General features: G+C 34.4%; 4 protein-coding genes across 7 annotated transcripts in view; 3 read left to right on the top strand and 1 right to left on the bottom strand.

Moving 5' to 3' along the window:
* The window catches only part of LOC103040661 (astrotactin-2), a 1,082,674-nt gene that overhangs the window by 865,355 nt on the left and 200,044 nt on the right, over nt 1-17,275 (bottom strand). The window lies entirely within an intron of this gene.
* Nucleotides 1-17,275, top strand: part of LOC103033534 (gamma-crystallin M2) — a 42,723-nt gene that overhangs the window by 1,452 nt on the left and 23,996 nt on the right. Inside the window, exons 3-4 of one of the 2 annotated variants that reach the window (XM_007252093.3) lie at nt 1,001-1,269; nt 2,068-2,301. In XM_007252093.3, coding sequence (XP_007252155.2) covers nt 1,001-1,269; nt 2,068-2,179 — 381 coding nt within the window. In that variant the 3' untranslated portion in view covers nt 2,180-2,301. Of the gene's footprint in view, nt 1-1,000; nt 1,270-2,067; nt 2,302-17,275 lie in introns of those variants that run through there. The other variant, XM_049465933.1, reaches the window with a different exon arrangement.
* LOC111191307 (gamma-crystallin M2-like) lies at nt 6,636-11,380 on the top strand. Of its 3 annotated transcripts, none has more exons than XM_022665904.2 (3): nt 6,636-6,698; nt 6,812-7,054; nt 7,741-8,084. In XM_022665904.2, the coding sequence occupies exons 1-3, from the start codon at nt 6,687-6,689 to the stop codon at nt 8,014-8,016; spliced, it is 531 nt and encodes a 176-aa protein (XP_022521625.1). In that variant the 5' UTR covers nt 6,636-6,686; the 3' UTR covers nt 8,017-8,084. The 3 variants fall into 3 exon arrangements, with proteins under 3 accessions (XP_022521625.1, XP_049321944.1, XP_022521631.1); XM_049465987.1 differs by lacking the exons at nt 6,812-7,054; nt 7,741-8,084 and adding exons at nt 10,683-10,925; nt 11,035-11,380 and having other exon boundaries at nt 6,643-6,698; XM_022665910.2 differs by lacking the exons at nt 6,636-6,698; nt 6,812-7,054; nt 7,741-8,084 and adding exons at nt 10,543-10,569; nt 10,683-10,925; nt 11,035-11,380.
* On the top strand, nt 14,945-15,771 carry LOC111188912 (gamma-crystallin M2-like). The gene is made up of 3 exons (XM_049466088.1): nt 14,945-14,980; nt 15,094-15,336; nt 15,446-15,771. Exons 1-3 carry the CDS (start codon nt 14,969-14,971, stop codon nt 15,719-15,721), a joined length of 531 nt encoding a protein of 176 aa, XP_049322045.1. The 5' UTR covers nt 14,945-14,968; the 3' UTR covers nt 15,722-15,771.

Raw genomic sequence — 17,275 nt, 5'->3', positions numbered from 1 at the left:
AAAAGGTAGAAAATCATATCTTTAACAATATCTCCACTAATCCACAGTGAGACAGAATAATACAAAATTCAAGATGATGATTACCTTGCACAGGAAAGGTCAATTTAGAAAGATTCAGCCAAAAGCAGAAAAAAGTATAATAGTCAGAAAATCATGAGAGGAAACCCCAGTGTAACTTCTAAGCAACTGAAGGACCCTCTCATATTGGCTAATGTTCATTTAATGTTCATGAGTCCACCAATAATTAAGAGCACTGAACAATAATCGTAAGGTTGCAAGAAGCAAGCTGCTCCTCTACAAATAGAGCATTGCTGCCCTTCTGCAGTTTACAGTTTAAAGCTAGCATGGACAAGCTAGAAGGATATTAGAGCACAGTTTTCTGTATAGATAAGGCTAAAATATATAGAGAGATGTTTTTGGTTTAAGTGAGAAATGTTGTAGAAAGCTTAGATAAAGAAAATGCTGCATTCTAGCATAAAATCCTAACTCGCTCTGTGAAACATGGTGGTGGGTGTATCATAGTTTGGGCCTGTTTTGCTGCATCTCGATCAGGGCGGCTTGTTATCATACTAAGGAAACAATGAATTCTGAATTATACTAACAAAAAAGCAATGTTATGGGTTTCTCCAGGGTAAGATTGTTAGATATTGTTAAATATTATATTTGAAAATATAATACTTTGGGTCCAAATCTATTTGCACTATTTGATTTACAGTATGTTAGCATCTAGAATTTTATTTAAAATGCATACAATCAAAAACTCAAAAGTTATTTAGGTCTAAAACATCCAAGAAACTTAAGACCTACATCTTTCAGTGTTTTTATGTTCTTAGCATTTCAAATTTGATGCAGCTGAATGGCTAGTTTTTTTTTTTTTTAAGGTAATATAGAGGAAACTTTATAATGCATTAAATTAAAACCTCAGATCACAAACCATTCCTAATTCATTCAATGTCAAAAACTATTACTAAATTTTTTTTTTTCCCATTTTTCCTAACAGTCCAGCGGATCCTACAGAGTGAGGGTCTACGAGAGGGATAACTACATGGGTCAGATGATGGAGATGAGCGACGACTGCGAGAACTTCATGGAGCGCTACAACTGGTCCCACGGATGCCAGTCCTGCCACGTGATGGACGGCCACTGGCTCATGTACGAGCATCCCAACTACATGGGCAGGATGTGGTACTTCGGACCCGGACACTACAGGAACTTCAGCAACTATGGCAACATGAGGTTCATGAGCATGAGGCGCATCATGGACTCCTGGTACTAAGAAGTGACCTTTTGATTACAAAAAACGAAAGATTTTTCAATAAACTGTTGAATAACTGAATATTAGCAGATGTTTTTGTTTTATTAATTATAATTTATTATCATACCACACATCTATCAATGAAAAAGGTTCCACTTTTTTATATATAATAATAGTCTCTAATAACTGCCAATGACTTCCCAAGTCTCCCGGAAGAAGCGGGAGTCTACTACATATCAATAATCTCAATAATGGCTCCCTGATGCCTGCAAGTCAGCTGCTCCTTCATGAAATGCATGCAAAACAGAGAGGGTTCTGATTGGCCTGTGCTCTGCAGAAAAGATTCTGTGAGTCAGCCAATCAGTTTTTAGTGTGGGCGGGCAGTGTTTTAATTTATTTATTTTTTCCTCCTGGACGGGATGCATACAAGAGCATCATGGCTCCCATCAAAACTAATTTCTCCTCAGCCTACTCTAAAGTATATCCATGTCTGGTAAAAGTAAAAAACTGCTGTACAGTTTTGTAATAGTGATTTTAGTATGGCTCATAAGGGAATAAATGATTGCATATGACATGTTGAAGAAGTGACTATATATATATATATATGTGTGCTGAAGTCAAACAAAACAAATGGAGCACATGGAGGCGGAAGGCAGAGACTGGTACTAGACGGGGCTGATGCCCAATAACGAGAACAGCTGCAACCCAGGCCAGGAAGTATAAAGAGGGCTGAAGGAGTCGCACTGGGGGAAAAGTTTACAAGGAGACAACTCATACTCACGTTTTTCTGTCTTTTCATTTTTTCCAAACAGGTTCAGCGAACAAATCGTATCCGTGAGGACCGACGTACTGCATGAAGCTGTTCCCTGTGTGCTTACGCGCTCATCTCCCCCTCCCTCTGCAGACAGGTGCGTCCAAAACTAAGATGATCGGCCCCTGAATAGCATCAGATTGGGACTTCTGGTATTTTTTTTGTTTTATTTTTTTATGTTTTTTATTTTTTTTTCCTATAAAGATTTGAAAATAAAAGTCGTGTTGCTGTTCCAGTTTGGTCTCCTGATCTCTGTGTGTTCTGTGTGGCGTCCCCTGGCCTGGGCTTCCGGGGCTTTAGCCCTGAATAATTTTCCAGTAGCCCTAAATCGTTTCACTCAGCTCAGCTCAGGGGCCTCCCTGAATTACATCTGAAATTACATAACCTGTTCAACTGTAATAAATATGTAATAATGTTTAATTCATTAGTAGTCACACTCTTATTATACGGATTGATGTGGTAAGTTTTACATTACTGACTAATAAATTACTACTCAAAATTAGCCTTTTTTATGCAAAACTACACAAAAGTAGACATGTTTTACCAACCTTCGTAACACATAATTTTAATACATTTTTTTTCTAAATGATGAGTTTTAATTACACAGAATTTTACACAAAACAATGAATAGAAAATTGAAATGGAAATAAACAGGAGTTTCCCAAAACAGCCAGAATGCTATGTACTTTGCAACTTTGTACTTCTTAAAATAATGGGTTTTTCTTAAAACTTAACACAAATGATGTAGTAATTAAGCTCATTAGGATTAATCGGACTCAGTAGTTCTTAATCTGAAATTCACATGCATTTCTACCTAAAGGTGACAGATGCCACCAAAGTTTACTCAAAAGCAATTACAGTCCATTTTTGTCAATTTTTTACTTACTGCATAATTTGAATTCACAAACTGTCCTTTACACTGTGTCAAAATTTCTTGTTGAATGGTTGAATAGATATTCTTCAAAATGACGTTAAATTAACTTGTACTGTATTTCAAATAATGAACATGTATGCAATGTGAATAAGGTATAACCTATAAAGACTCAATTTGGTATTTTTATGGAATTCATCAGTTCAACACAGAAATGACTGGTAAAACACTCGCAGATAAAAATGGTAAAATCAGGTTTAATAGAAGCACAAGAGATAAACAGAGCAATTGATTTCAAAGAGGAAGAGGAGCATGCCTTGGTTGGCTGACTGGTAACATGTGAATCCAGAAAACAAATTCATTAATATATGTGAATCTTTTTTTCATCACATATTTAAGGAAAATATTGAATTCTATTTAAACAATTATATTATATTTATTATTATTATAATAATTATTATTATAACTTTCTCCCTAAATACTTTTCCATTATTTCTCTTTAAAGTTTTTTTTTATTAATGTAAAAAATCTACAAATACAATTTTATTGTAATAATATATATATATATATATATATATATATATATATATATATATATATATATATATATATATATATATATATATATATATATATATACATGGTTAGGTGAACTTATGTCTATCCATTTAGTTTCAGTGACTTTCATGTGGGAATCTTTTTTCCCAAGGCATTTTTAAGAAAAACATATATTCTAATTTTTATTTATTTTATGTTCTCTTAGATTTTCTTTTGCAATCACCTGATAACTTTCTCAAAATACGTTTATATGTTTTCCTTTTTAAATAAATCCATTTTAATTGATTTTAAAAATTCATACCATATATATATATATATATATATATATATATATATATATATATATATATATATATATATATATACATATATATATATATATATATATATACATATATGTATATATATATACATATATATATATATATATATATATATATATATATATTTTAATGCAAATATGTCTCATCTTGAATCCTCAAAAAATGTTCTATTCCAAACTCCAAGACAATAAAAAAAAATACAAAAACAAATTATATATATTTTATTCAAAACAATTGTTTACCAAGTGCCCAACCTTAATGTAACTCCATTAACTAAATAAAGTTTGCCTTAAAAATATACAGTAAACTAATAATATTAACGTGAAATGTACATTTTTGATCACCTGATAACTCTCTACATACTTTTCCATTCTTTCTCTTAAGAAAATTATTTTTTGTATTATTTTTAAATTACCTGTAAATCCACAACTACAATTTCATTAACTAAATAAAGCAGTGGGATTGCAACTGAAAAATTCTATTGATACTCTGCATTTGTACAGCCCAATTGTTTTACTTTTAAAAAAGTTATGTTTATGAAATCTAATTTATATTAATGCAGCTGAATGCCCTCATTTAGGCGAATGCATTGATATATTTTCCAATCTACATCCACTTGAATTTTTCTATCCCAAACCCAATTTTTTATATCCCGAACTCAGACTTAATATATTTATTTTTACAATTCTACAAACAATGACTGGTATATTGCATCTTCTAGACACTATACTGACACAATAATATTAAAGTAAAACACCTGGTAATTTTTTGTTCGCCTAATAACTTTTTCTTTAAATACTTTTCTGTTCTGTCTTAAAAAATAATTGATTTAATTAATAATAATAAAAAACAATAACATTTTTTTAACTATATATAGCAGTGGGAATGAAAAAAATTACTTAAAAAATACTTTTAAAAAAGTTATATTTATAACGTTAAATTCATTTTAATGCAGTTCAATTACCTAATTTAGGTGAATACATTGGAATTTTACCAATCAATTTAAAACTTTAAATGAAAGCAAACTCTAAAACAAATTGTCTTTATATTTTTACAGCTTTAAAAAATACTGAAATGTATCAGATTTAAAAGAATAAAAACAGGAAAAAATAAAAGAGAATTACAAGTAAAAGCTTGGTCTTCTGCTGTGATATCTTCGTTCTCTAGTTGTACAAGTGAGATAAAAAACGAACCAACAGCCCAACCTTAAATCAAATAAAGTAAAGTAAAGTGAAACACCTGGTAATTTTGTGATCCCCTAATAACGTGCTCTCTAAATACTTTTCATTTTAACAATCCACAACTGCAATTTTATGAACTATGCATATTTACTATAATAGCCCAATAGTTTTAGTTCTAATACAGTTATGTGTATTAGGTTGAATATATTTTAATGCAGTAAAATATCCGCATTCAGGCAATTTGCATTTTAAACAATAAAAATGTAAAAAAAAAAAAAAAAAATAGCAAGTAAAATTTTTGTCTTCTGCTGTGATATCTTCATTCTCTAGTTGTACAAATAAATAAAGTTCACCATTAAAACAACATACAGTTTAGAAATTAATTTAAAGTGAAAAGTGACAAATAATAGCAAATCTAATCTAATAGACAGTTTCCAATGACATCAACTATTATATAGTAAATATCCTTCTTCAAAAAAATTAAAGTTACCTCATTTAGGAGAATGCATTGACATATTTTACCACATTAACATTTTTTTATCTACATGAAACCTCAAAACATGTTTAATTGTATATCCTAAACTTTAAAACAAGTTGTCTTTATATTTTTACAAAAAAAAAAAGACTGAAACACAATTTAAATCACACTTTATAGACATTTTATCCAAACCCTACATTGAAAAAAGAGAATTACAGCTTTATATTCTGCTGTGATATCTTCGTTCTCTAGTTGTACAAGTGAGATAAAAACTTACCAAGAGCCCAACCTTAAAGTAACTCCATTAAGTAAATAAATAAAGTTCACCATTAAAACAACATACAGTTTAGAAATGAATTTAAAGTGAAAAGTGACAAATAATAGCAAATCCATTCTAATAGACAGTTTCCAATGACATCAACTAATATATATATATATATATAGTAAATATCCTTATTCAAAAAAAATAAAGTTACCTCAATTAGGAGAATGCATTGACATATTTTACCACGTTAACATTTTTTTTTATCTACATGAAACCTCAAAACGTATTTAATTGTATATCCTAAACTTTAAAACAAGTTGTCTTTATATTTTTACAAAAAAAAAGACAAACACAATTTAAATCACATTTTATAGCATTTTATCCAAACCCTACATTGAAAAAAGAGAATGATATCTTCGTTCTCTAGTTGTACAAGTGAGATAAAAACTTACCAAGAGTTACCCAACCTTAAAGTAAATCCATTAACTAAATAAATAAAGTTCGCCATTAAAACAACATACAGTTTAGAAATGAATTTAAAGTGAAAAGTGACAAATAATAGCAAATCCATTCCAATAGACAGTTTCCAATGACATCAACTAATATATATCCTTCTTCAAGGATGAAATCTGAAGGTTAGAATTACAGAGTTGGTCCCGCGTGGACCACCGTGCTGCAACCCCAGCCTAAAATCAACTGAAAAACAAACCCAGCCAGTAAACGTGATCCATTCAAAGTCTTCTAGAGACTAGAGAGTCACATGGAAGAGAGATGAAAGCACGCCTCTTTTGACCACGTTCCAGCACTCTGCCTGGTCAGGGCTTTGGACAATAAGAGGCGCTCTGTCTATTGACTTCAGCCAGGTATAAATACCAGGGTTAAAACACCAGGCAGAGTGTGTCAGTCACCAGTTGGAAACAGCTCAGACAACCAAAACCGCCAAGATGAACGGAAGGGTAAGCAGGACACGTCAACATGGGACACAGTTTAGAACTTTAGAACTTGTTTTTGAGGTTCTGCTGTTTCTCCAAATGTAATTAATGATGTTCTACTGCTTTATCTTTGGTAGATTATGTTCTACGAGGACAGGAACTTCATGGGACGTTCCTGGGAGTGCAGTGGAGACTGCGCCGACATGTCCTCCTACATGAACCGCTGCCACTCCTTCAGGGTGATGAGCGGCTGCTGGATGTTCTACGATCAGTGTAACTATATGGGACATCAGCATTTCTTCAGGAAGGGAGAGTACTCTGACTACATGAGCATGTGGGGCTCTAACAGCTGGGTCAGGTCTTGCCGCATGATCCCTATGGTAAGTAATTTAAAAAATCGATAAATACAGTTTTATAAACTATATACAACTCTGAGAACACTTAAAAATGATGAGTTTCTTTGATTTTACCCAATTGAAAACCTCTGTCACATAATCAAGAGGAAGATGATCACAAGCCATCAAACCAAACTGAACTGCTTGAATTTTAATTTTTTTGCACCAGTAAAGCAGTGTGTAAGACTGGTGAAGAGAGGAGAACCTGCCAACATGCATAAAAAAACTGTGATTGCAAATCAGGGATTGATTTCTGAACTTTATGATTATAAACTTGTTTTCTTTGCAGTATTTGAAAGGTCTGAAAGCTCTGCATCTTTCTCATTTTCTGCAAATAAATGCTTTAAATGACTATATTTTTATTTGGAATTTGGGAGAAATGTTGGCCGTAGTTTATAGAATAAAACGACCATGTTCATTTTACTCATATACATATAAACAGCAAAATCAGAGACACTGATTCAGAAACTGAAGTGGAATTTTTTTTCCAGAGCTGTAAAGCACAAAGAATACTTAAAGTACATAATGACATTTCCAATTAATACTATGCATTTGTACAACTTATTGTACAGTTTTACTTCCAAAGAATTTATGTTCATGATGTCTAATTCATTTTAATGCATCAGAAAGACATTAAATATATATATATATTTCTTCAATTCCTCCAACAGTACAGTGGAAACTACAGGATGAGGATGTACGAGAGGGATAACTACATGGGTCAGATGATGGAGATGAATGACGACTGTGACAACTTCATGAACCGCTGCAACTGGTCTCAGGGCTGCATGTCCTGCCACGTGATGGACGGCCACTGGCTCTTCTACGACCAGCCCAACTACATGGGCAGGATGTGGTACTTCGGACCCGGACACTACAGGAACTTCAGCAACTGGGGCAACAATAGGTTCATGAGTATGAGGCGCATCATGAGGGACTGGTACTAAGAAGTTATCAGTTGCTTAAAGCAATGTAAATTGTACTTTTTCAATAAAAGAAAATCATCCACCGATAACTGCCAGTGTGTTTTTTGACATTATACTAAAATTAAGTATTCCAGTTGAGGAATGGAGACAATATTTGTATTACAGAATAAAAGGCTTTTAGTGTGGTGGTGGGGAAGCTGCACTTGAAATGGAGATCAGTGCAAGCGCAGCAGCCATAACAATATGTAAAATCATATATCTGTGTATAATTATTAGGAGGAAAACCATATCTGAAGCATCTCCTGGACTTCTCTTACATGTCATAGTCGGTTTTTACAACTCCTCCCTTTCTCTCTCTGTTATCTCTCCTTTCTGACTTTACTTATTATAAAAAGGGGGCATGCTTTCTATGACAAGCTGAAACTGCCCGAACTTCAACCTAAAGTGATCAGAGTTTTGTGTGTTTTCTTCCTTCCCTTCCTGAATATCTATAAGCTCATAGCATATAATCAAGAGGAAGGTGGATGATCACAAGCCATCACATCAAGCTGAACTGCTTGAATTTTTGCACCAGGAGTAAAGGTATTAAGTTATCCAAAAGCATAGTGTAAGTCTGGTGGAGGAGAACATGATGCCAAAATGCATGAAAACTGTGATTAAAAACAGAGTTATTCCACCAAATATTGATTTCTGAACTCTTAAAACTTAATGAATATGAACTTGTTTTTTTTTTGCATTGTTTAAGGTCTGAAATCATTTCTTTTTATTTTTTTAAAAGTCATCATCTTCTGCTACATGACAATATTTTATTTGGAATTTGGGAGAAATGTTTTCCGTAGTACCTATAAATAGCAAAAGCAGAGAAACTGTTTCAGAAACTGAAGTGGTTTCTTAAGAACTGCCACCACATTTTTTTACTGTATTGTTATTATCTTTCTAAACCTGTAGTAAAGCAAGACAAATTATAAATATTTGAAATGCAAAAAAAAAGATTAATCTGACCTTCAGTTTCCAGCAATTTGTTTTCTTCCCATTCAAACAGATAAGAGGCTGTTCTTACAATGACTGAAAATAACCACCCCAGCTGCATTATTGAGTCAATGTTTTAAAACAGAAAACAAAATGAATATTTGTTCATCAATGCATTGCAAACTTACTGTTCTTACTCACTAAACAAATGATTGTTCAAAATGATATATAAAGACTGGGATTTATTCACCAACTGTTCTTCAGAAGGGAAAATTCCTTATGTCGTTTAAAACCTATGTACAACAACGCTAAACAAGATCTTACCCTTCCTGTTGATCAAGCTTATGGTACAAAAGAGATTCAACAGAATACTCACCTTCTTTCACACTATAGCCATTAATTTCTATAGAAACTTCAAAACACCTGGTTCACTTTTATAGACTCTATATGGGACTCCATTTGGTCTTGGCACAAGCATGCTTTAGTTCTATCTTTGTCTTGTCAGTGAACAGCATATTTACCCAAAGTCCTGGAGATCATCAGGATGTTTGTTGGTAAATGTGAGACAGGTTGTTGTGTTCTTTTTGGTCAGCAGTGTTTTTTTTATCTTGTGATTCTCCCATGGAGACCATTTTCACCCAGTCTCTTTCTTATTATTGAATACTGATCATAACTGAGAAGAGTGAAATCCTGCAGTTCTTTAAATGTTGTTCTGGGTTATTTTGTGACCTCCTGGATGAGTTGTTCATGCCCTTTTGGAGTAATTCACCAGTGTTTTATGTTTTTTTTATTTGTGAATAATAGTGAATCACTGTGGTTATCTAGAGTCACAAAGTTTTATAAATGACTGTATAACCTTTTCCAGACTGATAGATGATCAATGATTTTGTTTTCCTATCTGTTTTTTTATTTCTTCAGATTGGGGCATAATGTGCTGCTTTTTGAGATCTATTATCTGCTTCATATTTGTCTGGTATTAAAGTTTGTTTGATGATAAAGGGGTAAAAACTACTCTTTCATGGCACTGTATATTTGCTTCTTGAATGTAATCGAGAGAAATTATCATATACCATATTAGCAATAAAGAATGTACACTCCAGAAAAATGTATTGAGGACCTCGGCTTTGTTACTTCACACCTCTCCAGTACAGGTGTTTACCAAATAACCAAATAATGTTTCAGAGTTTTCAATGAGCACACAAACAAATGTGTATCTCCACCATTATTTTATGTATATTCTTTCCAACTTAGAAATCCTTCAAAATAACTTGGATTAAAATATTGTTTTCAATTTAGAAAGCATAGTTTTAGACTGAACAGTTCATGACAACTGTACTGCAAGTTAGAAATACACTACACCAGAAAATAGGATCCATTCAAAAGACTTCTAGAGACTAGAGAGTCACATGGAAGAGAGATGAAAGCCCTTCTCTTCTCTGTTGACCACTCAACCACTCTGCCTGGTCAGGACTTTGGACAATAGGAGGTGCATTGTCCTTTGACTTCAACCAGGTATAAATACCAGGGTTAAAGCACCAGGCAGAGTGTGTCAGTCACCAGTTGGAAACAGCTCAGACAACCAAAACCGCCAAGATGAACGGAAAGGTGAGCAGGACACGTCAACATGGGACACAGTTTACAACTTTAGAACTTGTTTTTGAGGTTCTGCTGTTTCTCCAAATGTAACTAATGATGTTCTACTGCTTTATCTTTGGTAGATTATGTTCTACGAGGACAGGAACTTCATGGGACGTTCCTGGGAGTGCAGTGGAGACTGCGCTGACATGTCCTCCTACATGAACCGCTGCCACTCCTTCAGGGTGATGAGCGGCTGTTGGATGTTCTACGACCAGCCCAACTACATGGGTCACCAGTACTGCTTCAGGAGGGGAGAGTACTCTGACTACATGAGCATGTGGGGATCCAGCAGCTGGGTCAGGTCTTGCCGTATGATCCCCTGGGTAAGACTGATAGATATTAGAGGTTAAAATCACATCTAACGATGATGTATTGATGTTTGGTGAAATCCAAATAGATTATTTATCGACTATTGCTTTTTTCCACCAACAGTACAACGGTTCCTACAGGATGAGGATGTACGAGAGGGATAACTACATGGGCCAGATGATGGAGATGACCGGAGACTGTGACAACTTCATGAACCGCTACAACTGGTCCCACGGATGCCGTTCCTGCCACGTGATGGACGGCCACTGGATGATGTATGAGCATCCCAACTACATGGGCAGGATGTGGTACTTCGGACCCGGACACTACAGGAACTTCAGCAACTGGGGCAACATGAGGTTCAATAGTATGAGGCGCGTCATGAGCGACTGGTACTAAGAAGTGATCAATTGTTTGAGCAAATATAGAATATAGAATATTTTTTAATAAAATGTTCATTAAGTGAAAATTTGCAGAGAGTGTTTTTTTCACATTCATTAACACTAAGAATTCTCTTCCCGGTTTTGGGTTGGGGAACGACAGTCAGCTTATGAAAAAACAAGTGTATTATTGACTAGCAAAATGTCACAAAATCATGAATTTAATATTCAGTTTAATGTTTATCAATCAAATTAAAAACCTCGTAAATGAGTTGCCTATGGCCTTTTGGAGTCATTTCTTTTGGGATGGTCCACCAGGTTCATCTTTAACTCGCAGTTGAATACTAATAAAAATAATAATGACTAGAGAGGGAAAGTTCGCTCACAAACTTTAAGAAAGTTGGCTTGGAAAAGTGCAAGTTCTACGAGTATACTAATAATAAAAGTTCTAGCTAAAAAACTACTGTGACAAGTAGAGCTGTTTGAAAATTTTGACAAAGGTTTGCAGACACTTTTAAATAAATTCCTATGGGAAATGTCTGTTGCCTCCCCCCTCAGGTAACAGGCAACTTCCCTACAAATTGGGCAACTTCCCTAACAGGGGAATCCTTTTATACCAGCAAACCATGAGTGGGATTCTTTAAACATAATTTGCAACCTTGTACTTACATACACTTCCTAGTTAGGTATAAAAACTTGCCTCAGCTAATGAAAAAAGGAAGTATATTATTCACTAGAAAGATCTGACAAAAAGGCTACCACAGTTATTTCTGACCCTGCAATGTGATTGGCTGAGAGCTGTTCTATGAGTGCCATTATCAGCCGGTAATGCACTGTAACCGAAGCTCTCCATGTATTACTCCCCCACATACTGTACAGTTAACCTAGCAACAATGCAGCGCTTACAAACCAAACAGCGCAGCTACAAGCAAAGCAGCAATGGAACTATTTTAACTGGTGGAGTTTTTATAACCAAACAGATCATAGTTTCTCATCCTCTTTAACTCAGAATCTTTCAATAAACAGCGATAATGGAACTGTGGTATAATCACAATAAGACACGCAAGGTTCCTGCTATAGCGTGTAATATGTTATAGCACTCCCTCTCATGTATTATTGCTTATTTATAATATTTAACTAAAGTAAGTATAATTATAAATGGTTAAAATTAATTATAGCATGCTTTGTTATGGCAGCTTTGTTGAGGTTTCTGGCTTTGATTTATAACCTTATAATTTTATAAACAATAAACATAGCTAACGAAGCATTATGACCACAATTCATGATGCTTAATCAACAAAGCTATTACATATTCAACAAAGCTAGTACATATTCATAGCCATGTTTATAATACGTTATGAATGCATTTTAAAGTGTTATAAGTATGTTTATAGAGTCTAATAGACATGACATTCATAGAAAGTGTTACTTAAAAATGTCTAAAGCATCTTAAATTTCTAAAAGTATCTTAGTATTAAAACTTCATCACATGTTGATAAAAAACACTTTTAAGTTTTGTTCTTATCTATTTGCACAATTCAATATTTGTATTTGTTGTTTTTTTTTCTCTTACAGAAAATAAAAAATAAAAAAATTGAATGGAAAATAACTCTACTCTTGGCTTTTCTTTTAGTCAGTGTCTTGTGTCCTTCTAGTCTTTGCACTTACTTCCAGTCACAACACCTCAAACTACCAAACTACCAGAGTCGTCTACAGGTCTAGAGTAGATATTAAACATGCTAGATATTTCTTAGGGGTTTGTGAAACCAGGACAGAAATGATTTATAAAAAAAAAAAATGTATCAATGTCTGTTTTTTTTTTATGTTGAAACATGAAACAAACCACAGTCTCAATGTAACTTGCTATGGAATCTCCACTGCGATTTAAAACACGCTGTTTTCAGCACAGTGCAGACATAAACAGAGTCTGGCACTGCAGACGCACAGGGTCAAATAAAGTTCAAATATTTCTAAATTTCTCAGCGTGGCCAATCCCAGAGCAGATAACATGCTGTCTCCATGAAACTGTAGGTCTAGACTTCAAAAATACTTTATCAGGAACAAAAAGAAAAGCAGACAGCGCTTCCATAACAAAGCAAGCATTAATTCCCTTCTCGACAGACATTCAGAGGACAAAGACATTAAACTATTACTATTTAGTGCTTTTTAAATAATAAAAAACACAATAATTCAGCCCCAGTTTGACAAGATGCATATTGCAAATAATTTATAGCAGCCTGTAAAACAGAAATCTCACAACATCACTTTGTTTAAACTCTTCATTGCCTAAAATCTGCCTTTTTTACATTTTCTTCACAGATTTTGTAGTGTATACACAATTTATTTTAAAAAGCACAAATACTGACCGCACATTTTAGTAACTAACCTCACTAAAATAAGTTAAACTTGATTAATAAAGATAAAGTTACAGAAATAAAAGTGAAAGAAAAGGTTAGAATTCCTAAAAAGTTGATTGATTGATTGAAAATTTTCATTTTGTATGTGTTTTTATTTTTTGTTACAAACTCACACCATTTAAATGTACTTAGATCAGTTCTAAGAATAAATGGCAGTATGGTTTCACATTGTTCTATTGTTTTATTTCTAAAATGACCAAGTGTACCATGATAATCAACATGTAACTTTTATTATATTAAAGCAAATTTGAGTTGGATAAAGTAATGAAATTAATTCTACAAATCACAAAAATCTTGAAAGACTACAATGATTAGTTTTTACCTTAAATGTTGTTTTAACACAATTTCACAGCACATAGGTATACATACACAGTAAAAGTCAAAAGTTTTTTTTTTTACTTAACTTAACTCTTGTCTTTCCTTTCCTGATGAGTGCCAGTTTTATCATGATGTCTTTGATGGTCTTTGCAACTGCACTTGAGGATACTTTTAAAGTTCCTAATTTTGTAGGGTTTTTTCACTTTCATTTCTCTTTTTTTTTACTTAGTTGAGTATTTATTGCCAAAATATGGATTAGAACATTAGTCAAATATTCACTGTTCACTGTATACCAACTCTACCTCTTCACAACTTTACAACTGATGCTTTCAGTTGTAATTAAAATAAATAAATAAATAAAATCAACTATAACAGTAGCATGCTCTCTTAGAGACTAGGTGTATAAAAGTATTTTGTGACACCAGTGAACTGAGCTTTAGAGTTTGCTGTAGTAAATTTGAGCGCCAGTATGATAACTGTGATAACATCCTCTATGTAAGACACTCAATTTCACTACAAATAACTATACAAAACAATACAAAACAACCCACAAGACTAGGCAAACCTAGTGTAAACTCTAACCTAACAATAGGTAGACATTTCATCATTCGGTAAATCATAATGTTCCTGAAACTGTTCTAAACTGTTTTCCTTTTTTAAAATTTTGTATCAACTTTTAAAGGCGACATGTGTCATTCTCATAGGACAATAAAAATGACTTCCATTCAAAAGTCTTCTAGAGACTAGAGAGTCACATGGAAAAGAGATGAAAGCACTTTGTGGGTCTATGGGCCTCTTTAAAGCTCTGCCTGGTCAGGGCTTTGGACAATAAGGGGGACACTGTCCCTTGGTTTTACCCAGTTATAAATACCAGGGTTAAAGCACCAGGCAGAGTGTGTCAGTCACCAGTTGGAAACAGCTCAGACAACCAAAACCGCCAAGATGAACGGAAGGGTAAGCAGGACACGTCAACATGGGACACAGTTTAGAACTTTAGAACTTGTTTTTGAGGTTCTGCTGTTTCTCCAAATGTAATTAATGATGTTCTACTGCTTTATCTTTGGTAGATTATGTTCTACGAGGACAGGAACTTCATGGGACGTTCCTGGGAGTGCAGTGGAGACTGCGCCGACATGTCCTCCTACATGAACCGCTGCCACTCCTTCAGGGTGATGAGCGGCTGCTGGATGTTCTACGACCAGCCCAGCTACATGGGTCACCAGTACTGCTTCAGGAGGGGAGAGTACTCTGACTACATGAGCATGTGGGGCTCCAGCAGCTGGGTCAGGTCTTGCCGTATGATCCCCTGGGTAAGACTGATGGATATTAGAGGATAATATCATGTATATTGATGATGTAGTGATATTTGGTGAAATCCAAATAGATTATTTATCTATTATTGTTTATTTCCACCAACAGTACAGTGGATCCTACAGGATGAGGATGTATGAGAGGGATAACTACATGGGCCAGATGATGGAGATGACTGGCGACTGTGACAACTTCATGAACCGCTTCAACTGGTCCCACGGATGTCAGTCCTGCCACGTGATGGACGGACACTGGATGATGTACGAGCATCCCAACTACATGGGCAGAATGTGGTACTTCGGACCCGGACACTACAGGAGCTTCAGCAACTGGGGCAACATGAGGTTCAATAGTATGAGGCGCGTCATGAGCGACTGGTACTAAGAAGTGACCAACTGCTTAAAATTTTTAATAAAATGTTGAGCAGCTTAAAATTGGCATAGTGTGTTTTCTTGACATTTAACACTCAGTGTACTTAAATTGCCTTTACCAAATATTGCATACACTTAAAACAGTTGTTTCAATTTTGATTAAATAGAATATATCTATCAGTTTTCCCCATGTTCCACATGCAACTTTGTTAAGGGTGGACCTGTTGTACCAAACTCAAAGTTTCTTGGATTATTTTGGATTCAGTACATTTTAATGGGAAAGTGAAAACACAGAATTTTAGAGTATTTGAAAAATGTAGTAAAAAAAACACTGGACATACTATATGTATTCAGACTATTTGCTGTAAATTTAGATTTGTGGGCTTCCCATATTTCTTAAACATCTTTGAGATATTTTTAGCTTTTGACAGTACCAGTCAAATCTTTGGACCTGCATTAAATTCAGTGTTGTTGTTTTTTTTTTTGTTTTTTTTTTTTCATTATTTTAAAACTTAGATTCATTCTTAAGTCATCCAAAATATGAAGAAAAACATATGGAATTATTAAGTGAGTGGAAAAGGTATTAAACAAACCAGAATATGTTTTGTATTTTAGATTCTTCAAAGTAGCACCTTTTGCTTGGATTCCAGCTTTGCACATCTTGGCTGGATTTTCCCAGTCAGCTTTATGAGGTAAAGTCACCTGGAATTCAGCCTTTATAAGTTAACAGCTGTGCTGCACTCATCAAGAGTTAATGACTAAAAATGTTTGAGAGCACCAGTTGTAAAGTTGTGAAGAGGTAGAGTTGGTATACAGTGAATAATAGCTCTATTTGATGATGCTCTATTTGAAATGATGAAATTGGCACTCATAAGGATCACCCCAGGAAAGGAAGACCAAGAGTTACCTCTGGTCTAAAGGATGCTGCACAGAGCATTATGGTTTGTTTAACACTTTTAAGTTACTACATGATTCCGTATGTGTTCCTTTATAGTCTGGATGACATTAGTATTCATTTAAAATGTAGAAAAAACATTGAATTTGAAGGTGTTTCCAAACTTTTGACTGGTACTGGTAGGTTTAACAGCTGTCATATCATGCATATTGAGGAGAAGCTAAGCTCATGGGAGAGGACTTTGTGGAGCACATATTTGAAGATGGCTACTAAAATATCTGTGTCACAGAAAGCTCCCAACTAGAACTATATCTAGAGGTAGCACCCAACGAAACCTAGAAATCACAGGAAATAGGCTTTGGTAAGGGAAGTGACGAAGATGGTCCTCAATGGTCCTTCTGTCTAAGCACCAAAAACTTTGTTTGCAGATAAGAGATGCTTACAGAAGCTCAACCATGACAGTAGCATGGGCTTCATGTGCAATGGTCAGACAGAATCTTCTCCTCGGATAAAGATGCATGAAAACCCTACTTGGAGTTTATGAAAATCTTCTGATCTGCTGAAACCAATGTGTGACTTTTGGCACTTGATTCTAAATGCAATGTCTGGAGAAGACCAGGCACTGTGCATCACTGAAGCCTTGCAGTGGAAGCCTTGTATCATGCTGTGGAG

The sequence above is a fragment of the Astyanax mexicanus genome, chromosome 1, assembly GCF_023375975.1.
Source record: "Astyanax mexicanus isolate ESR-SI-001 chromosome 1, AstMex3_surface, whole genome shotgun sequence".
NCBI lineage: Eukaryota > Metazoa > Chordata > Actinopteri > Characiformes > Acestrorhamphidae > Astyanax > Astyanax mexicanus.
This window is presented reverse-complemented; position numbering and strand designations above follow the sequence as displayed.